Here is a 17,478-nt window from a genome sequence, read left to right as displayed (position 1 = left end):
TCCCACCCCCCACCACTCCAGCAAACCTCAGTTTGTTTCCTGAGATTAAGAATTCCTCATATCAGTGAGAGCACATGATACATGTCTTTCTCTGATTGACTTATTTCGCTCAGCATAATACCCTCCAGTTCCAGCCACGTCATTTTAAATGGCAGGATTTCATTCCTTTTAATGGCTGCATATTATTCCATTGTATATATATACCACATCTTCTTTATTCATTCATCTGTCAATGACATCTTGGCTCTTTCCATAGTTTGGCTATTGTGGACATTGCTGCTATAAACATTGGGGTGCACGTACCCCTTCGGATCACTACATTTGTATCCTTGGGGTAAATACCCAGTAGTGCAATTGGTGGGTTGTATGGTAGCTCTATTTTCAACTTTTTGAGGAACCTCCATACTGTTTTCCAGAGTGGCTGCACCAGCTTGCATTCCCACCAACAGTGTAGGAGGGTTCCCCTTTCTCCACACCCTCGCCAACATCTATCATTTCCTGACTTGTTAATTTTAGCCATCCTGACTGGTGTGAGGTGGTATCTCATCAAATCTAGCTTTTAATTATAGGATTTTTCTCCCTCTACTTCCGTACAATTCTGTGTATATCTTTTTTTCCCCAACTGAATCACATTATTTCAAGGCAACACCTCCCTTTTAATGCCTCTCTCTAAAGTTTCTGTCAAGATCCTATCCCACAGCTAATTTCTCTTTCTCTAGCTACTCCTTCTGAATACTATAGTTCTCTGAAAACATGCTCAAGTGCGCCCCCATCCTAAAGAAAACTTCTGTAACCCTACTTATTACTCAAGTTTTTCACCATATCTACTTTTTTTCCTTTGCCAGACTTAAAAAAAGCATTCTTTCCCCCATTTCCTCTCTTCTGGCTCTCAGCCCCTCACAATCTGAGTCTACCACACTTCTCATCCCTCAGCCACTCCTCTCAGCAGCAGGACACTGCACGCACCTCCCACCATGCTCACTGGCCTTTCCTGGCTCCTCCCCTTGAATCTTCAGTCGTCATCCCTCAGCTCTGCTCCAACTCCTTTGGCAACTGCATCTCTGCCCTGGTCTTTAACTCCCAGGTCTCCATCTGCCACTCAAGAGCCTGTATTTTTAGTGCTGGATTCTCTGTGGGGTCCCAGACCTTATGCTGCCACCTGCTGGGCAGTTCCATGGGGCCATCTCAAAACCAAATTCAAGTCTGCCCCCTCCAAATCTACCATTCATTCCGTCTTCTCTGCTCGCTAATTACATCACCCTTTTCATAGACCTAGCTGGTAGAGATTTCACATTCAGAGCCTCCATCACTTACCCCCACACCAGTGTTCGTCACTCACCACGTAATGTCAATGCGACTTCCCAGGACTTCTTTCCTTTGTGTTCTGCCCAGACCTGCACATCCTTGTTTAGGCTGTGACTGTCCATCACCAGGACTATTGGACGGGCCCTGACTGACCTTTCTCCTTTCTCTCTCCTGATCTCCAGCCCTCCTTACACTTCCACCAAAGGAATCTGCTTGAAACAGGTACCTGAGCAATGCCCTAGATGAAAAGCACTCATGAGTAATTCTACCCTACATCTAGGATAAAGCCCAAACCCCCCAGCACAGGAGTTCCTGGGAACAACTTGAAGACCTTGCATGACGTGACCCCAGCCTATCTCTTTAGCCTCATTGGCCATCACTCTCCCTCTCACTTACTACCTTCCTTCCTTCACTCCAGCTACCTTGATCCCTCCCCCGCCCCCATGGCTTGCACAAAGGATGCTTGCCCTAGATCCTGGAATGGCTTGCCATCTTATCTTCACAAGGCTGATAACATCTTGCCATTCAGGTCTCATCTCAAATGTCACCTGCTTGGAGAAGCATTCTGTGACTGCACAGCCTACTTGCCACCCTCCCGGCCAATACCACCTGCTCAGCCTTTCACATTCACTCCCTTGTATTTCCCGTAAGCACACCTCAGCATCTGGAAGTCTCAGTTCATTTATATGTTTCCTTATTTAGTGTCTGTCTCCTCACACTGTAGTGTAAGCCCCATGAGCACAGACCTCATCTCCATTCCAGTTCCTGGAAGGGTGCCTGGCACACAGGGAGCCTAAAGTCAGACCCCTCCACAGCGTGCCACCCATTTTCACATGCCTGTCCTTCCTCTGTGTATATGTCTGCTCTAGCATTGATCATATTATATCTTCTATTGAGCAATTATTTCCAAAGGAAATGATTAGAGGAAAAGGAGGATTTATCAAAATATGGTAGTGAGAGGTAGATGAGGGAGGGGTATACGGTTATAAAATGCTCATTCAAGTTTCAGCATAGAAGATTTATGCATCTTTGTTAAAACTATCCCTGATGTTTTGGTTTTTGATCCTGCTATTAAGAGGATTCTTTAAATTTCATTTTCCACATGTTAGTTTATATAAAAGAATACACACACACACACACACACAATATGGATAAAAAAAATTTTTATATTGACCTTGCATCTATGGTTTTGCTAAATTGAGTACTTAATTCTAAGTAATTTTTAAAATGCCATTGGTGATTCTATGTACATAATCATGTTAATCTGAAAATAAAGAATGTTTCATTCTTACATTCAAAATATGTACATTTAATATCACTATTATTTTTAAGCACATGATATAGAAGGTAAAGCATCAAAAAATCATAGCTGCAAGAGCTATGCAGGATATGGGGGACAATTATGTTATAGGGGACATGGGTTGAAATAGTGAAAAAAACTGGCTGTCTTATATCGGTGTATTACGACCCATCATCTTCACTACATGTTAAGTTCCTGGAGACCAGTATCATTTCTTGCTTATTTGTCTATATCCCACCAAGCCTACTAAAGTGTGCCCATACTAGAAACTCAATAAATGTTTCTAAATAGAATTCAAATACCCCAGTTTTGGGCACATTGCATGTGGCCAAGAAATACATGTCAACTCTAAGAACCAATGAATCCACACAGGTTTGTTGAATGATCAGTGTATGCTCAACCCTGTTGAGAAACTAGTAAGAGACATGAAGAAATAGAAGGTACTCTGATCATTATCCACACAGAAAAACTTCCTTTCTCAGGTCATGATAAAACAAACACACCAAGAAAAACATTTCCGTGGTTACCTGTACATTTCTTTATATGACTGTTCCTCTTTCCATGTGATCCTAACTTGCATCCAAAATTCTCCTCCCAAAATTCTGCAAACCACACATTTCTTCGATTATTGGCAAGAGTTCGGCTTCTAAAATAGCGATCAAACCCTATTTCAGAGAAGAAAGGTATGATTTTAGTATTCTTTCAAAAGCAAAACCAAATACTGTCAGAGCTTTTGAATGGATATTATGTTATGTTGCGATCATTGCATGAGAAAAACAAAACAAAACATATTAACAAATGGGGGGAACCAGTAGCCCAGAAATCAGTCTTCCCTCATGGTCAAAGCCAAGGGGATTATCGCCCTCACTGTTCACCATTTAGGCACCTGGCTCAGCAGATGAATGGAACAGGAGAGCCTGTTGTTGGTGTCATCCTCACAACCTCCCCCTCTCCTCTACATCGCAGCCACCAGCAACCTTCTCCTAGATAATTCAGAACCAACTCACACTTTTCTCATTCTTCTCTCTGTCTCCTAGCAGGAATCAGTGCTCCAGGTTTCTATGCTTCTACCTGCCTCAAAATGTACCTGTCCTATATGTTCCATTTTCAGCTAATCCAATAACTAATCAGCCCTGATGTAATCTTATGGGGTCATGGGTAATGGGCCAAAGTGTCAGCCTGCTCAGGGGACCACCTCATCGAAGGGAGACCGCCTGGAACTTATGCCTTACTCCAAAAGATAATGGGGAAGATAGGAACTTCAGTCACTGCTAAGACCATTGGAAAGGCTATCTGGGAGACAGACTTTCTTTCAGGGAGGCTCCATATCTTTGCTGTTGCATTAATTTATCCGTAGGGTCAGCCCAGCCTCACGTCTCCATTTTTTATATAGCAGCACTCTCCCCTCCCCATGATGGTGCTGTAATCATCATCTGTGCCATAGAAATATGCAAGGTTAGAGAGCAACATCATGGAAATAGCTAAGGCCAACTCTAACTCTCTTTTTTTAAGAAAAAAATCTTATGGGTACTCTTTTCTAATGAAAAATATACGCTGGGTTAAATAGTTATTGTCTTGGTAATTCTACCATCAGAATTAAAAATTCTATCCAGAGTCATCAACAATGGGTTCATTTCATCCTATGCTGATGCTCTGGTTTTGCCTTTGAGTTTTGATTCAGTTGGAATGAAACAAAGTTTCTATGGCTTGTCCTTACCATCAATTGATGCTCTTTTGGGCAAAATCGTCACAGCCCCTTCTGCAATCTCCTCCTGTTGATAAACAGGTGCTATTTTGGATCCCCAACTATCTGAGCCAATCCAGAGAAAATGACCACTTTGGTTTAATTTCTTTGCTGCTTCCAATATCCTCCTACAGGAATAAAAAGAAATAAAACACACCATATTTATCAAGAAACACTGCACTTAGGAATGTTACAAGACCAGTTATATCAAATTATATGCACTAGTAAGTCACTGTTAAACAATTAGTCAATCACTAACTGTCTGAGTCTTATCATTTCTAAAGGAAACATATTTTTTTTTAAAGATTTTATTTATTTATTTGAGAGAGAGAGAATGAGAGAGAGCACATGAGAGGGGGGAGGGTCAGAGGAAGAAGCAGACTCCCTGCCGAGCAGGGAGCCCAATGCGGGACTCGATCCAGGGACTCCAGGATCATGACCTGAGCCGAAGGCAGTCGCTTAACCAACTGAGCCACCCAGGCGCCTTCTAAAGGAAACATATTAGAGACTTTTACTCCAGCACCTGTTAATCAGCCTCATCCTTAACCTCATTCACATCATTCAGTCTATCATCCTTACTGGTCTCATTTCTTTCAGTTCTCAGGTTTTACTCTATAGCCATTTCAGAGTTAGAAACTAGAAGGCTGTTGTGTCTCTGCAGCAGAAGGAAGGCAGTGTGTAATTGCATGAGAATGCTTCAATTCCTGTGAAATCTCACAAGATTTTACATTGAACATGAAATATGTTAAAAAAAAAAAATGTGTGTTGCAAATGTGATCCTACATCAGGAAGAAAATTTAATCAGCACCTGATGTCATCTTCATTGGCAAACATAATCACCGCCCGAGCATTAGGTGTTTCTAGGAGGCGTCTGATAATTTTTTCAAATTCTCCAGGTCTTGGTTCACGTGGGATTTTCTGTGATTGAGCAATGCAAACACCACCTATTTTAAAAAGAAAGAGAGAGAGAGTGACTCAGAAAAAGCACTTATTTAATTAATCAACTTAATGAGGTTAGCTACTTTATAAAAACATATGATTCAATGCAATATAATGTTTTTCAAAACGTGTCATTCTCACCTATTAAAAGTAAACATGTTTGTTCACATTACAGTATATATCAAATAAATGACATCAATTATGTAATCATACATCAGGATTATTGTTTTATTTTCCAAGTGTCAACATTATTTTTGTGGATATCCATAATAAAACCAAAGGGTACAAAATGTGTAATGAGAGTCAAGGAGTGCAAAGAAGAATGACTGTTTTGATTCATTTGATGTAAGTTGAAAAACAAGTGCCTGGATTAATAATATGAGTATGTATTATAGGTGAGACCACTTACTAGGTAAAAAGATCCTTTTCCTATTAGTTTCCAATTAGTAGACCTCCTTTAAAGTTAATTTCATTTTACAGCTCATAGTATTACAGCAAAATTTGTATGCATCAGCAAAATGGTATGTTATGATACAAGTGGTATTTGAGACTATTTGAGACACAGACAAGTCCCAAAGATTCAAACCCTTAGTTGACATTTTGTCTCCACCAAGAAAATCAAAATGGCAGAAATCCCATCCCATTATCATACCAAGAAAAAAAAAAAAAGAAAGAACTCTTCCTTTGGCGTTTCCTCTAAGGCAATAAGAGACCAAAGAGAAAAGTTTAGAAAAGGTCTCTGCCGCCTATCAGGGTTCCTCAATCTCAGTGGAGTAGAAAGAGAACATATTCTAATATTAGAAGAAAAGGGAATATTAGGCTTAAATAGGCTTTTTTTGAGTCAGATGAGAATTAAATCACCATTTATAACATTGCTTCAGTAAGCAAAGGCATCTTTACTTCCAAACAACTGCCAATACATTCAGTCACCCAAACATTACTAGGTACTATTATATGTTATGTATTGGGCTGGACATTGGGAATACACAATCTAATCCAGGAGTTACCATCTAGTCTGGGAGACAGGCATCCCAATAAATTATCATAGAATATGTGGTAAATTTTAGAATTAAGAGGCCATACCTACGCAATGGGAACACAAAGGAAGGAGTAACTCAAGTGCTTGAGAGAGCTGGATTTTAAAGAGCAAATATGTATCCGTCTAGGGACAAAAGTGGGACATTTCTGGTAGAGGCCCAGGTATGAAAGAACCTTGTTTGATCACGGCTTATGGTCAAGACCAGCTAGGGCTGAGGTTGGAGAGAATAGCCAAGCCCAGCTTGAGAATGACTTTGTTAGACATGTCAAATAATTTGGACTTTATCTTGAAAACAATGGGAATCCACTGAAAGTTCATAAGTAGGAGAATTACATGAGTTTTATGCCTTAGGAAGAAACCTCAGGTAGCCAAATAAAGAAGGAATGTCTGGTAGCCAGAGAATGGGTGTCTAGTGTGCTGTGATCAGACTTACCATGTGTGGTAATAATGTACGATAACAGTGCTCAAGTACTGAAGTTTATATCTTTTATAAGTTAGAGCATGGTTAAAGTTATCCCTACAATAGCAATGCTCTTACTAACCTTTTTAGGGATGAGAATTGCCCTTAATCCACAGACAGAGCCTAGAGATTGCTAGCCTACCAATATGCCATTAGTAGTTGTGATGATTGATTCATTCCTTCATTAAATATTTATTGCATGCCCACTATCTGCCAGATACTGCACAGGGACTGTGGATACAATGATGAATATAAAAGACACAGTTTCTGCCTTCAGAGTTTAGAAACGTTGTAGGTGAAACAGGCTTAACATAGAACAAAACAACAAAAATAAGCATATAATCATAAATCATGGCAAGTCCTATGAGGAAGAGCAAGGGCATTTAATTTACATTGAGGAGTGCTCAGGAAAAGTCTCCCTAGAGAGATGTTGAGGTCAGAAAGAAGAGAGAATGGGTGAAGACAGCATGAGAAAGGGCAGGAAAGAGCAGGGCAGGACAGAGCAGGGCAGGAACAAGTCAGCAGAGCTAATGAATGAGAGGGAGAGAAGCGTGAGATGAAGATGAGAGGAAGACAGGGGCCAGATCATGCATGGCTTGTGCAGGTCCTGTGGAAGATGATGAATAATTAAAGTGCTTAACTGCCTCACTCAGTGTTTCTGTCTCTTCACTCTTTTAAGTAGCCCATAGAAATAGGTCTCATCTGTGAACACTGTATTTCATGGAAGAAAAATGGAGGAGGGTTACTGATGCACAGGACAACCTGGACTGGAAAGAACAGGAGGCACTGAGGTCCATGAGGAGGTTCCTGGAAGAGGCAACGGAAAATGATGCCTAAGATAGTGCTACTGGGGCTGAGGAGGAGCCGGCTGAGCTGTTAGAATTTGAGTTAGAATCAGTGAAGCTTCATACTATGTTTTTCCAGCTTTATTGAGGTAGGAGTTACAAATAAAAATTATATATATTTCGGCTGTACTGATTTTATCTAAGTAGTGAGGTAACGGGAAACCACTAAGCATGACACTAAGGTTTTGGCCTTTGTGACCAGTTTGTGTGACACCCCCATTAAGCAAGCAAGCACCACAGGAGGGTGTGCAGGTATGTCGAGGAGAAAAGAATGATTTTTGCTTCAGGACAGGTTGTCTTTGAAGTACCCATGCAACATCAAACTGAAGAAGCTGATCTGGAGCTAAAGAGAGAGATGGAAAATGTGATAACAATTTTGTCAGGTGCTGATGCAGTCCGTAGTTGAAGGGTTGGGAGTGAACAGATCACTCAGAGGGAATATATATTTATTTATTTTGAATTTATTTCTTTGAGAGAGAGAGAGAGAGAGTGAGAGGGAGAAGCAGACTCTCCGCTGAGCAGAGAGCCCAACATGGGGCTCGATCCCAGGAACCCTGAGATCATGAGCTGAGCTGAAGGCAGACGCTTAACTGACTGAGCCACCCAGGTGCCCCCCAGAGGGAATATTTAAATCAAAGACAGGAAAAGGTGAATGATGGAGCTCTGAAAAACCAGGAGCTTTGGAGAGGGGGCTAGCAAATGCAAATGGAAAAAGCAATCACATATTTTGAGGAGAAAACTTTTGAGACAAAATCTAGTGGTAAGTTAAGGACTACCTAATGTTTTTAAAAATCAAAAAACAAATAAACAAAAAACTGATGAGTGGAAGCATTAGGTAACTGTAGAAATGGAGAACAAAACTGTAACACTCTGGGGAACAATAGCTGTTTTAAAATCCAACTGCCCTTTTAATTAAATTGCTGTGATTACTTAAGCATCCCATTAAAGACATGTCATATCCTAAGTATCATTCTGAGATTACTACTGACTCCATAGCTGGAAGAAATGAAGGCTGAAAAATTTTATTATGACTATTTCAGATGAGACAAACATGCAATCCAGACATAGTTTAGTCTGAATTCATTGATTTATTCATTCACTGCAGATCTATCGAATTTTTTGTTTGTAAAAAACTGAGTAGTTAGGTCAGATTTTTACATGGTCTAAATCCACTTCATATTTTTTATGCCTCTGCCATATTTGTCAGCCTGGTCAATTTGTGTTTTCCTGGAAAGAGGGACTACACAATTTATTTCAGCTGAACAAATACTTATGGAGAACCTGTTCCACATGGCATTTTATTGTGTGATGCCTTATGGATATTTTATTAAACTGTGGACTGCATTACTTCTCAAATGATTGGAGCTAGAAGATTAGGATTCTTTTCTTAGCCCTGAAACTCATTCATCCTTTCTATCTTCATATCAGTCAAAAAGTCCGACAGTTAATCCATTCATAAGCACTCATAGTCTACTATGTTTCAGGAGTTACATTCAAAGATTGCCTGTCCTCAGCATCTTGTAATATAATTGAATGGCGAGATGTACACATAAGAAAAGCCAGATGAGAATGTAAAATTATCTAATGATGAAAGATGATTGCATAGGCTATATCAAAATGCAGTAATAAATGTCATCACCCCCCGAAATGGTCCTATGACTTCAAAAGAAGTCATTATATACTGTTAGGGTTTGGTTAAAAAAAAAACAGTAAAATTTAGTCAAACATTCATGCTTCATCAAAGATATGTTTTCCTATAATACCTATACCTACAATGCCTACAGTACCTTTCCTACATTATCTAATGTTTTCATTTTTAAAGAGAGTCTGACTTGATTTAGACTCCTGGCGTGAGCAGGAGGAAAAGGAGTTGCCCTCTATCAAAGAATATGTCTACTGCATCCATTTTTCCATATCTCAACCTGAAAGAGTGCTGATTGTATCCAATTCAAGGGACACCAACCTTCCTATCCTGTAGGCTTCCCAGTTCTGCAAGAAATAATTTTTTTTTTAAAGATTTTATTTATTTATTCATGAGAGACAGAGAGAGAGAGAGAGAGGCAGAGGAAGAAGCAGGCTCCCAAGGAGCAGGGAGCCCGATGCGGGACTCGATCCCGGGACTCTGGGATCATGACCTGAGCCGAAGGCAGACGCTTAACCATCTGAGCCACCCAGGCGCCCAAGAAATAATTTCTAAAGCTTAGCACTTTCCTAAAGCACAGGAAAAGAATGTTGCATGGAAGAATTTATAATTGGCTATTTTCTGGAATTTACTGTCTGATTTTCTTGTGTACATTTTTTTTCTTTTGATTATTTAATGATAATTGGAAGATCATTTATAGAACTGAACACTTTATGTGCATTTCACAACACACAAGACTGTTCTTTCTCAGTCTCATTCACTGATACCTCACTGGTCCTATGGCAGGACTCTAAGACTCGTATTATCACCATATATCTGATGAGCACACTGAGAAACAGGGGTATCAACAGCTAGCAAGAGGCTGGGGCCCAGGTTCAGAGCCATGTCTGTCTGATTCCAAGTCTAGACTTTTTCCATCATCTTGCTTATCCACAACTGACCATACCTGTTGCTTAATGGTTAAATAGATACAAATGATTGATGAATAAAATAAAGCAAATTTACAGATTCATTAAAAAACCCAGCAGGTTGCCCCTTATAAATCAATTGACAGCTATACAAATACAGTACTTCTATTGAGTATTAAGAACTTAGGATACTTAGAATCTATGCAGATTTCTTAGAACTGACTTAAACTTCTTCAGCATATCACCAGTCCACCCTCAAAACTTTCCAATTATCCCTACAAATACATGTCTTCAGAAAGACTTTCCTGGAGTCCTTCATATTCCACTTCTACTTTGCATTGCAGCAACCACAATAATTATATTCTTTTATTTTGTTTTTTTCTCACCTTAGACTATAAACTGCATGACTACTGAACCTTGTCTTTCACATTTACCACCATACCCCATATCACCTATCACTGTGTTTGGCACATAAAGACTTCAACAAACCTTTGTTGAGTGAATAGATGGAAGACTTATATTAGGCACTGCTGGCATAGAGAAATAGAAATGAGACAGTTCTGCCTTCAAACACCTCTCAGTCCAGTAGAGAAACAAAAGGATGCATGTAATTATACATTAAAAAATAAGTGACGTAAAAGAAGAAAAAAAAATGTGGACCCTGATATTTCAGAGGAAGTTGTCACTGAAATGGGTCTGCCTCCCAAAACAGTTTTATCAGATGCCAAGAATTAGAATACCACCTTAGCCTTAGTTCATTCATCTGTAGGGTGGCACAATAATTTGCTCTCTTTGATTCAAGAGGAAATTTGTAAATAATTCCATTTCATAAGAAAATTCCATTTTTTAAGATTTATTTATTTGACAGAGAGAGAGAGCGAGCACAAGCAGGGGGAGCAGCAGGCTGAGGGAGAGGGAGAAGCAGGCTCCCTGCTGAGCAAGGAGCCCAATGCGGGGCTCAATCTCAGGGATCATGACATGAGCTGAAGGCAGACACTTAACCGACTGAACCACCCAGGCGCCCCTCGTTTTGTAAGTTTTATCTCTTTATTTCATGGGTGAGTAGCCGGATGCCTCAGGTTTAAGAGATGAAAGATATGTTCATATGTGTTGATTTGCCAGTGCAAAAAGATATTGGAGTGAGGAAGAAACCAGACTTGGCATCGGAAGACCTAAGAGTGGATTCTGTATGACCTGAGACAAATCTGTCACCTCTCAGTTTCCTCATTTCTGTAACAAGGTTCATAATAACCATCTCCCAGAGATGTCAAGAGAATCAAATTTAAAAGGGTATTATGATAAAGGTCTATACAAATGTGGTACATTATTACTGTGGCTAATAAGAATCATCATCATGACCAGATAAGCACCATCACCAAACCTGACAGGGGAGATAGTTGCTGCTCAGACTTAAAACATGGGATTGTCAATCGATCATATTCTTGAATCCTTCACCACTCTTTGTATAATATTATCAAATATCGGAAATTCTGAGAAGTGATATTTGTGCATTTGTCTATGCCATAAATAAGATGACTAGATTTCACTTTTCACCTATTATTGGTCAACACAATGTGATTAGGGCAATTTCAATGTGAGAGAATGGGAAAAGTTACTTACATTCTCCTCTTCAACCCCCAATTCCTACCCTAAAGATCCAAGTCTCTTTTCAAAGGGGGTCCATAAGTATTTTGAAGATCTGGGTTGAAAATTAGAATTTAGGGCGCCTGGGTGGCTCAGTCATTAAGCGTCTGCCTTCAGCTCAGGTCATGATCCCAGGGTCCTGGGATCGAGTCCCACATCGGGCTCCCTGCTCGGCGGGAAGCCTGCTTCTCCCTCTCCCACTCCACCTGTTTGTGTTCCTGCTCTCGCTACCTCTCTCTCTGTCAAATAAATAGGTAAAAATCTTAAAAAAAAAAAAAAAAAAGAAAAAAGAAAATTAGAATTTAACTCTTTAAAAGAATAATAGTAAAAACTATGAAACTATTAATGGTGCCAACTATTAAGCAGCAAAGGTTACTGTGAAAACAACCACACATTCTGTTTCATTTAACATTAGCCTATAGATTATTAAGAAGCTGGAGTCTAAAGTGTCCAAGACAGTGTTGTTACACTGGTAACAGCAGGTTGGGATCCTCAGGAAGCAGACCCTTAGGAGGAGTTTGAAATGCATATTTTCTATTGGCCTCCATCCTATGGAGGGTCAAGAAAGGAAGCAGCACTGAGCAGAGAAGTCCAGCTGGCTGTGGCCCAGTGACAACCTCCCAACACCACAGGGAGCTCTGACTAGAATGGCTCCCAGAGTTGTTTTCAATTAGACCATTATACATTCCACATTAAGCAGTCATTGAATGTGGGCCCCATCCTGAGGTAGCAGGGTAGGGGTGGGGTTAGAAATTGGGCAATGCAGCTCCCTGCAGCCAAGCAATCCTTCAAGGGCCGGTAGAGCAGTCCTAATGGCAAAGCCAATGGGTCCTTTGCTGAATGGAGATCTGAAGGGGCACTTACCATTTGTACAAATTAAAATTTATAGAGAAATGAAGATACTGTATCTCTAAAATGATAGAATACATCAAATAATTAACAAAATTTTATTGTTTAATTTCAAAACTCCTCTTCAAAGAGAACTTATTGCACAAAGAAAGGCAACCTCTATAAAATACAGCACAAAACTGGAATTACAGGCCAGCTCAGACAACAGAACTAGGATCATAAAGCTCCCTGGTATTTTATTTTAATTTATTTTATTTTTTAAAGATTTTATTTATTTATTTTGACAGAGAGAGAGACAGCAAGAGAGGGAACACAAGCAGGGGGGAATGGAAGAGGATGAAGCAGGCTTCCCGCTGAGCAGAGAGCCCGATGCGGGGCTCGATCCCAGGACCCTGGGATCATGACCTGAGCCGAAGGCAGACGCTTAACGACTGAGCCACCCAGGCGCCCCAACTCCCTGGTATTTTAATAGGTAAGTTTTTTTAAAGCAATCTGAAAGGATAAAGTATCACGTTTTTAGTTGCTGCTTATTTTTAAGAACAAAAGCTCTATTAATAATGTGGAAGGAGAAAAATAAAACAAGAAACAATGTCACAGCACTAAGTTCCAACTGTGCTGAAAATCGAGAAGGATTAAATTATTAGGAATGAAATTACCTACAAAGCTGTGTATAGAATATTAAATATGATTTTTTTTAAAAAACATGATTATTACCAGTGTTGGTTGGTTCACAATTTCCATCAAGTTAAGTTCTAAGTATATCAGGTCAAGTCTCTGGTTGTATAAACTGTTAGATCTGCATGACAGACTTTGGTTTGGTGCATAAACAAATCAACAAAGTTACCATTTTATCAATTGTCAGAATGACTAGACTATTGGTAAAAACTGGTCACAATTTTTGATTGACCATAGAAAAACTTGCCTATAATTGACCATTTTTGGCCAAATAAAAATGTGACTTAGTCAGTCACCATTATTTATTTCTTACGGATGTTCCTTCAGAAAATAGCAATGAACAAAAACCAAATAACCAGTTTTTGTTTTTTTCTTAAAGACAATAAAAACACAAACTCTTCTAAGTGCCCAGATCCTAGTTCCAGTTCCTGGAAGGGGAGGAGTTTCCCCACCACCATGAACCCATTCTCCTGACACCAACTGGGTGTCCTATAATTCAACTCAATTCTGACACTATCTACCCAGAGACAGCATCAGGTCCCACAGGTTTAGGGTTCAGTCCTACAAGACTGCTCCCCCACCCCACTTTAGGCACCAGTCACAATCCAGATTGTTAACTCTACTTCAGACCAACTGGCTATAAATCAGAGGTTCCCAAGGCCCCTCCTTGGGTTCAATTCATTGGCTTGAGCAACTCACAGAACTCAGAGAGAGAGATCACAGATCACCAATTCGTTATAAAACTATATAACTCAGGAACAGCCAGATGGAAGAGATGCATAGGGCAAGATATGGAAAAAGAGCCCAGAGCTTCCATGCATGCCTTCTTTGAGTGTGCCACTCTCCCACTCTCCCCTAATCTCTAGGTGTTCACCAATCCAGAATCTCTCCAAATCCTGCCTTCTGGGGTTTTATGGAGGCTTCATTACATAGGCCTGGTTGATTAAATCATCAGCAATTGGTGATTGAACTCAATCTTCAGCCCCTCCCCCTTCCTAGAGGTTGGGGGTGGGACTAAAAGTTCCAACCCGATATTCAATCACACTGTTGGTTCTCCTGGCAACAGGCCCTAGTCCTCAGGATACCTAAGGGCTTTCCCAGGGTTACCTTATTAATATAACAAAAGACACTTTTATTACTCTCATCACTTAGAAGATTCCAACAATTTTTAGGAGTTCTGTCCCCAAAACAGGAGAGAAACCAAATATATATTTATTATAAATCACAGTATCACAACTCTCTACCCTAAATACCCTTGACATCATTTCTTTCTATCTTTCTGGAGATATAAGTAAAACAGCAACTTGGTCTAATGTAATTGGTCCTTAGTGGTAGTTGAGTAAAATTTGTTCTAAGGTTCAAATAAGTGTAATCACACCTTTTATAACAATATTTTCATCTCCATATGTGGTGTACAACTGGGACTTAGCAGAAAAGTGCGCAACATGATCAAAGTGTGTACGTTTGTCAGCTTGAAGTGCACTTTGTGAAAGAGAAGATTTATCTCACACATCACAGTAAAGAAAAAGTGTTATCTTTAACAACATGGATTAAAACAGCAAAACTGTACTTAAATCTGTGCTCATTCTCTCTCTTTCTCTCTTTCTGTAAAACATTTCATCCTTCTTCCTGTATCAAATGCCAGGAAGACTCTTAAAGGGACTCTGAAAAGCAAAGAAATAAGGGAATGATACCCCTGGTACAGAAAAGACATGAGCCAAATGCTACTCCTTTACATGTCCTGTGAAGAGCCGTAACAGGGACAAGCCACTATGAAAAGGACTGGTGCAGAGAGCCATCTCCTGTCCCCTCCAACCTGTCTCTGCTATCTCAGAGAGATGCTGATGCTCTGGAGGCAGACTGGGCTGGGAGGGTCTCACAAGGTCAGTGTCCATACATATAGGCTTTCTAATTTGGCCACAACTCATCATTATAGTTCTAAACATTTGCTCAGAGTGGTATGGTGGTTATGAATCTCTTCTCTGGGGCTTGGCTTCCTGGCTCTAAATCCTGGCCCTTCTCTTACTGACTAGTGATGCTGGGTAAGTTATGTGACTTTCCTGTGCCTCTGTTTCTCATCCAAACAGCAAGGGGATGCTACTATCTTCCAAATGCATTACTGTGAATTAATAAGGGATTAAATAAGCACTCAACAGATTAATTTTTGTTACAGAAAACATATGTTGTACATTTTTTAAATCAAAATTGACAAACCCCAAATAGAAATGGCAACTCATTTTCATCAAGCAATATTCACTTACAACACTATTTCACAACACCTCAAACTTCATACCCCAAGTGTACACAAAATAACTCTTAATAGAGATTCCAGTCAATGGGGCGTTAACTATAGAAAGTTTTACAGTCAGAAAGGAAACTCATGCCCACCACAATCTAGACCTTAAACTTCTGATGTGTTACCTCTTCCCACTCCCAAAAATTGTAAATATCTAAGGAGATATGGGTAGGTACAGTATGTGGGAAAGCTTCAGGTAAAGAAAGAAAGAGGGGAAAGAAAGAGGAACCAGGAAGGGGAGGCAGTGAGAAGAGAAATGACATGGGGGAAGAAAGGGAAGGGGAGAGAGAGCAAGAGTAGAATATAGGGAACCCAGAGAGCACACCATCTGGATCAGAAGTATCTCTGGAGCTGGACAAAAAAAAGGATTCTCTGTAGGGTTAAAACAGCAAATGCGGGGTTAGGAACAGCTGAAGAAGGAAGATTTGACCAGTCTTAAATAAGTTTTACTAATGTGTCGTACGCATTTTTGTTTCTTTGGATTATTTTCCAAGTACCATTTTTGGAGTTTTTAGGGACTTTTATTTTGTTTTGTCTGTTTGTTTTCACCTTTTAAAGTAGATTACCAGATACTGGGGCCAACAATATGACAAGAAGGTTTCAGAAGATAAAACTAACTCCCTGTAAATGCTCAAAGGCCCAATATGAACAGACTTGCTGAGAAGAGAATTTCATATTTTCCAGCCCATTGCCTGGAAAAACATTTATGCCAAAACTATTGGATTCAAAATGAGCAATGTTTAAATTTCTTACCCATTCTGGACTAGGGGGAAAAAAATTAGTATTGGGCTGTGAATTAAGCCTATCACAGTTAGATTAGAAATTCGTCATTCAGTAACAGGTTAGGAATTCATTACAGAATTACAGCCATTAAGTTTAATTACTGAGAGGGAGGGAGGATATCCATGGGATCCACTCTTCTTCAATTACTCCACAAATATTTATTGAACACTTGTTACTTGTCAGATGCTTTTTAGTCACAGAGTATGCAGCAGTGAACAAGATAGAGAAGGCTCCTGACTTCATAGAGCTTACTTTTCAGTAGATCTCTAGGGTCTGGTAAAGCCTGCTACCTGTGGGCATTCACTGGATGTGTGATGAGTAAGTGAGTGAACAAGAAGCTCCTATTTCATGATATAGTGGAATGATCTAATAAAGAGATAATAAGCATATCTATGTATTAAAAATGCCATCATTCAGAAAAAGGCAAAGTATCTCTGCATCTATGTTATATGTGTATATAACATGAAGTCATTTCCAAATAGCTTCTGCCAGTAGTAGACTCTCGACAGGATCTCAACAGCAGCTTTCACAGCTGGTAAACCATGAGCATTCTTCTATCAAGCACCCAAGAAATATCCTATTCTACTTGTCAGCATTACTTGAATTCCATTATGTATTGGCTTTCAATCAGTGGCCTCTATTCAAAGCAGCTTTTTCAACAAATATTCCAAGGGGATGACATTCTCTATTTAAGGAAGAAGGAACCAATAGCTAAAATGTCATTGTTATTTTAGTTAAATAACTCCTTAGAGCAAGAGTTTCCCCACGATCAAAGTACAGTAATGACTAAACAAAGAAATGGACTTCTGAGAACAAAAATATGCAGCAAAAGCTTTTAAAAACTCACTCTTTAAGGAAATGCAAGAACTTGTAGTGTTTCTCTGGTAATGCAAGATTATTTTCCACAGCAGGATTTGATCTACGTGTTTGAGATATAAAAAGGTTAAAAACATAGCTATATACTTAACTTCCTGGATTCAAGTAGGACTAAAAAGAGGGGAGACTGAATACACACGTTTTTGATAGCAAGCTATTTTATATTTTAATTA

General features: G+C 39.6%; 1 protein-coding gene across 1 annotated transcript in view; it reads right to left on the bottom strand.

The window, feature by feature from the left end:
* The window catches only part of GRM8 (glutamate metabotropic receptor 8), a 651,221-nt gene that overhangs the window by 318,063 nt on the left and 315,680 nt on the right, over positions 1-17,478 (bottom strand). Inside the window, exons 3-5 of the mRNA XM_031023364.2 lie at positions 5,158-5,293; positions 4,323-4,477; positions 3,133-3,270 (exon numbers count right to left, since the gene is read on the bottom strand). Coding sequence (XP_030879224.2) covers positions 3,133-3,270; positions 4,323-4,477; positions 5,158-5,293 — 429 coding nt within the window. The remainder of the gene's footprint in view (positions 1-3,132; positions 3,271-4,322; positions 4,478-5,157; positions 5,294-17,478) is intronic.

The sequence above is a fragment of the Leptonychotes weddellii genome, chromosome 12 (assembly GCF_054177405.1).
Source record: "Leptonychotes weddellii isolate Sample4059 chromosome 12, ASM5417740v2, whole genome shotgun sequence".
Taxonomy (NCBI): domain Eukaryota; kingdom Metazoa; phylum Chordata; class Mammalia; order Carnivora; family Phocidae; genus Leptonychotes; species Leptonychotes weddellii.
The sequence above is the reverse complement of the archived record's forward strand: the minus strand, read 5'-3'. Positions and strand labels throughout refer to the sequence as shown.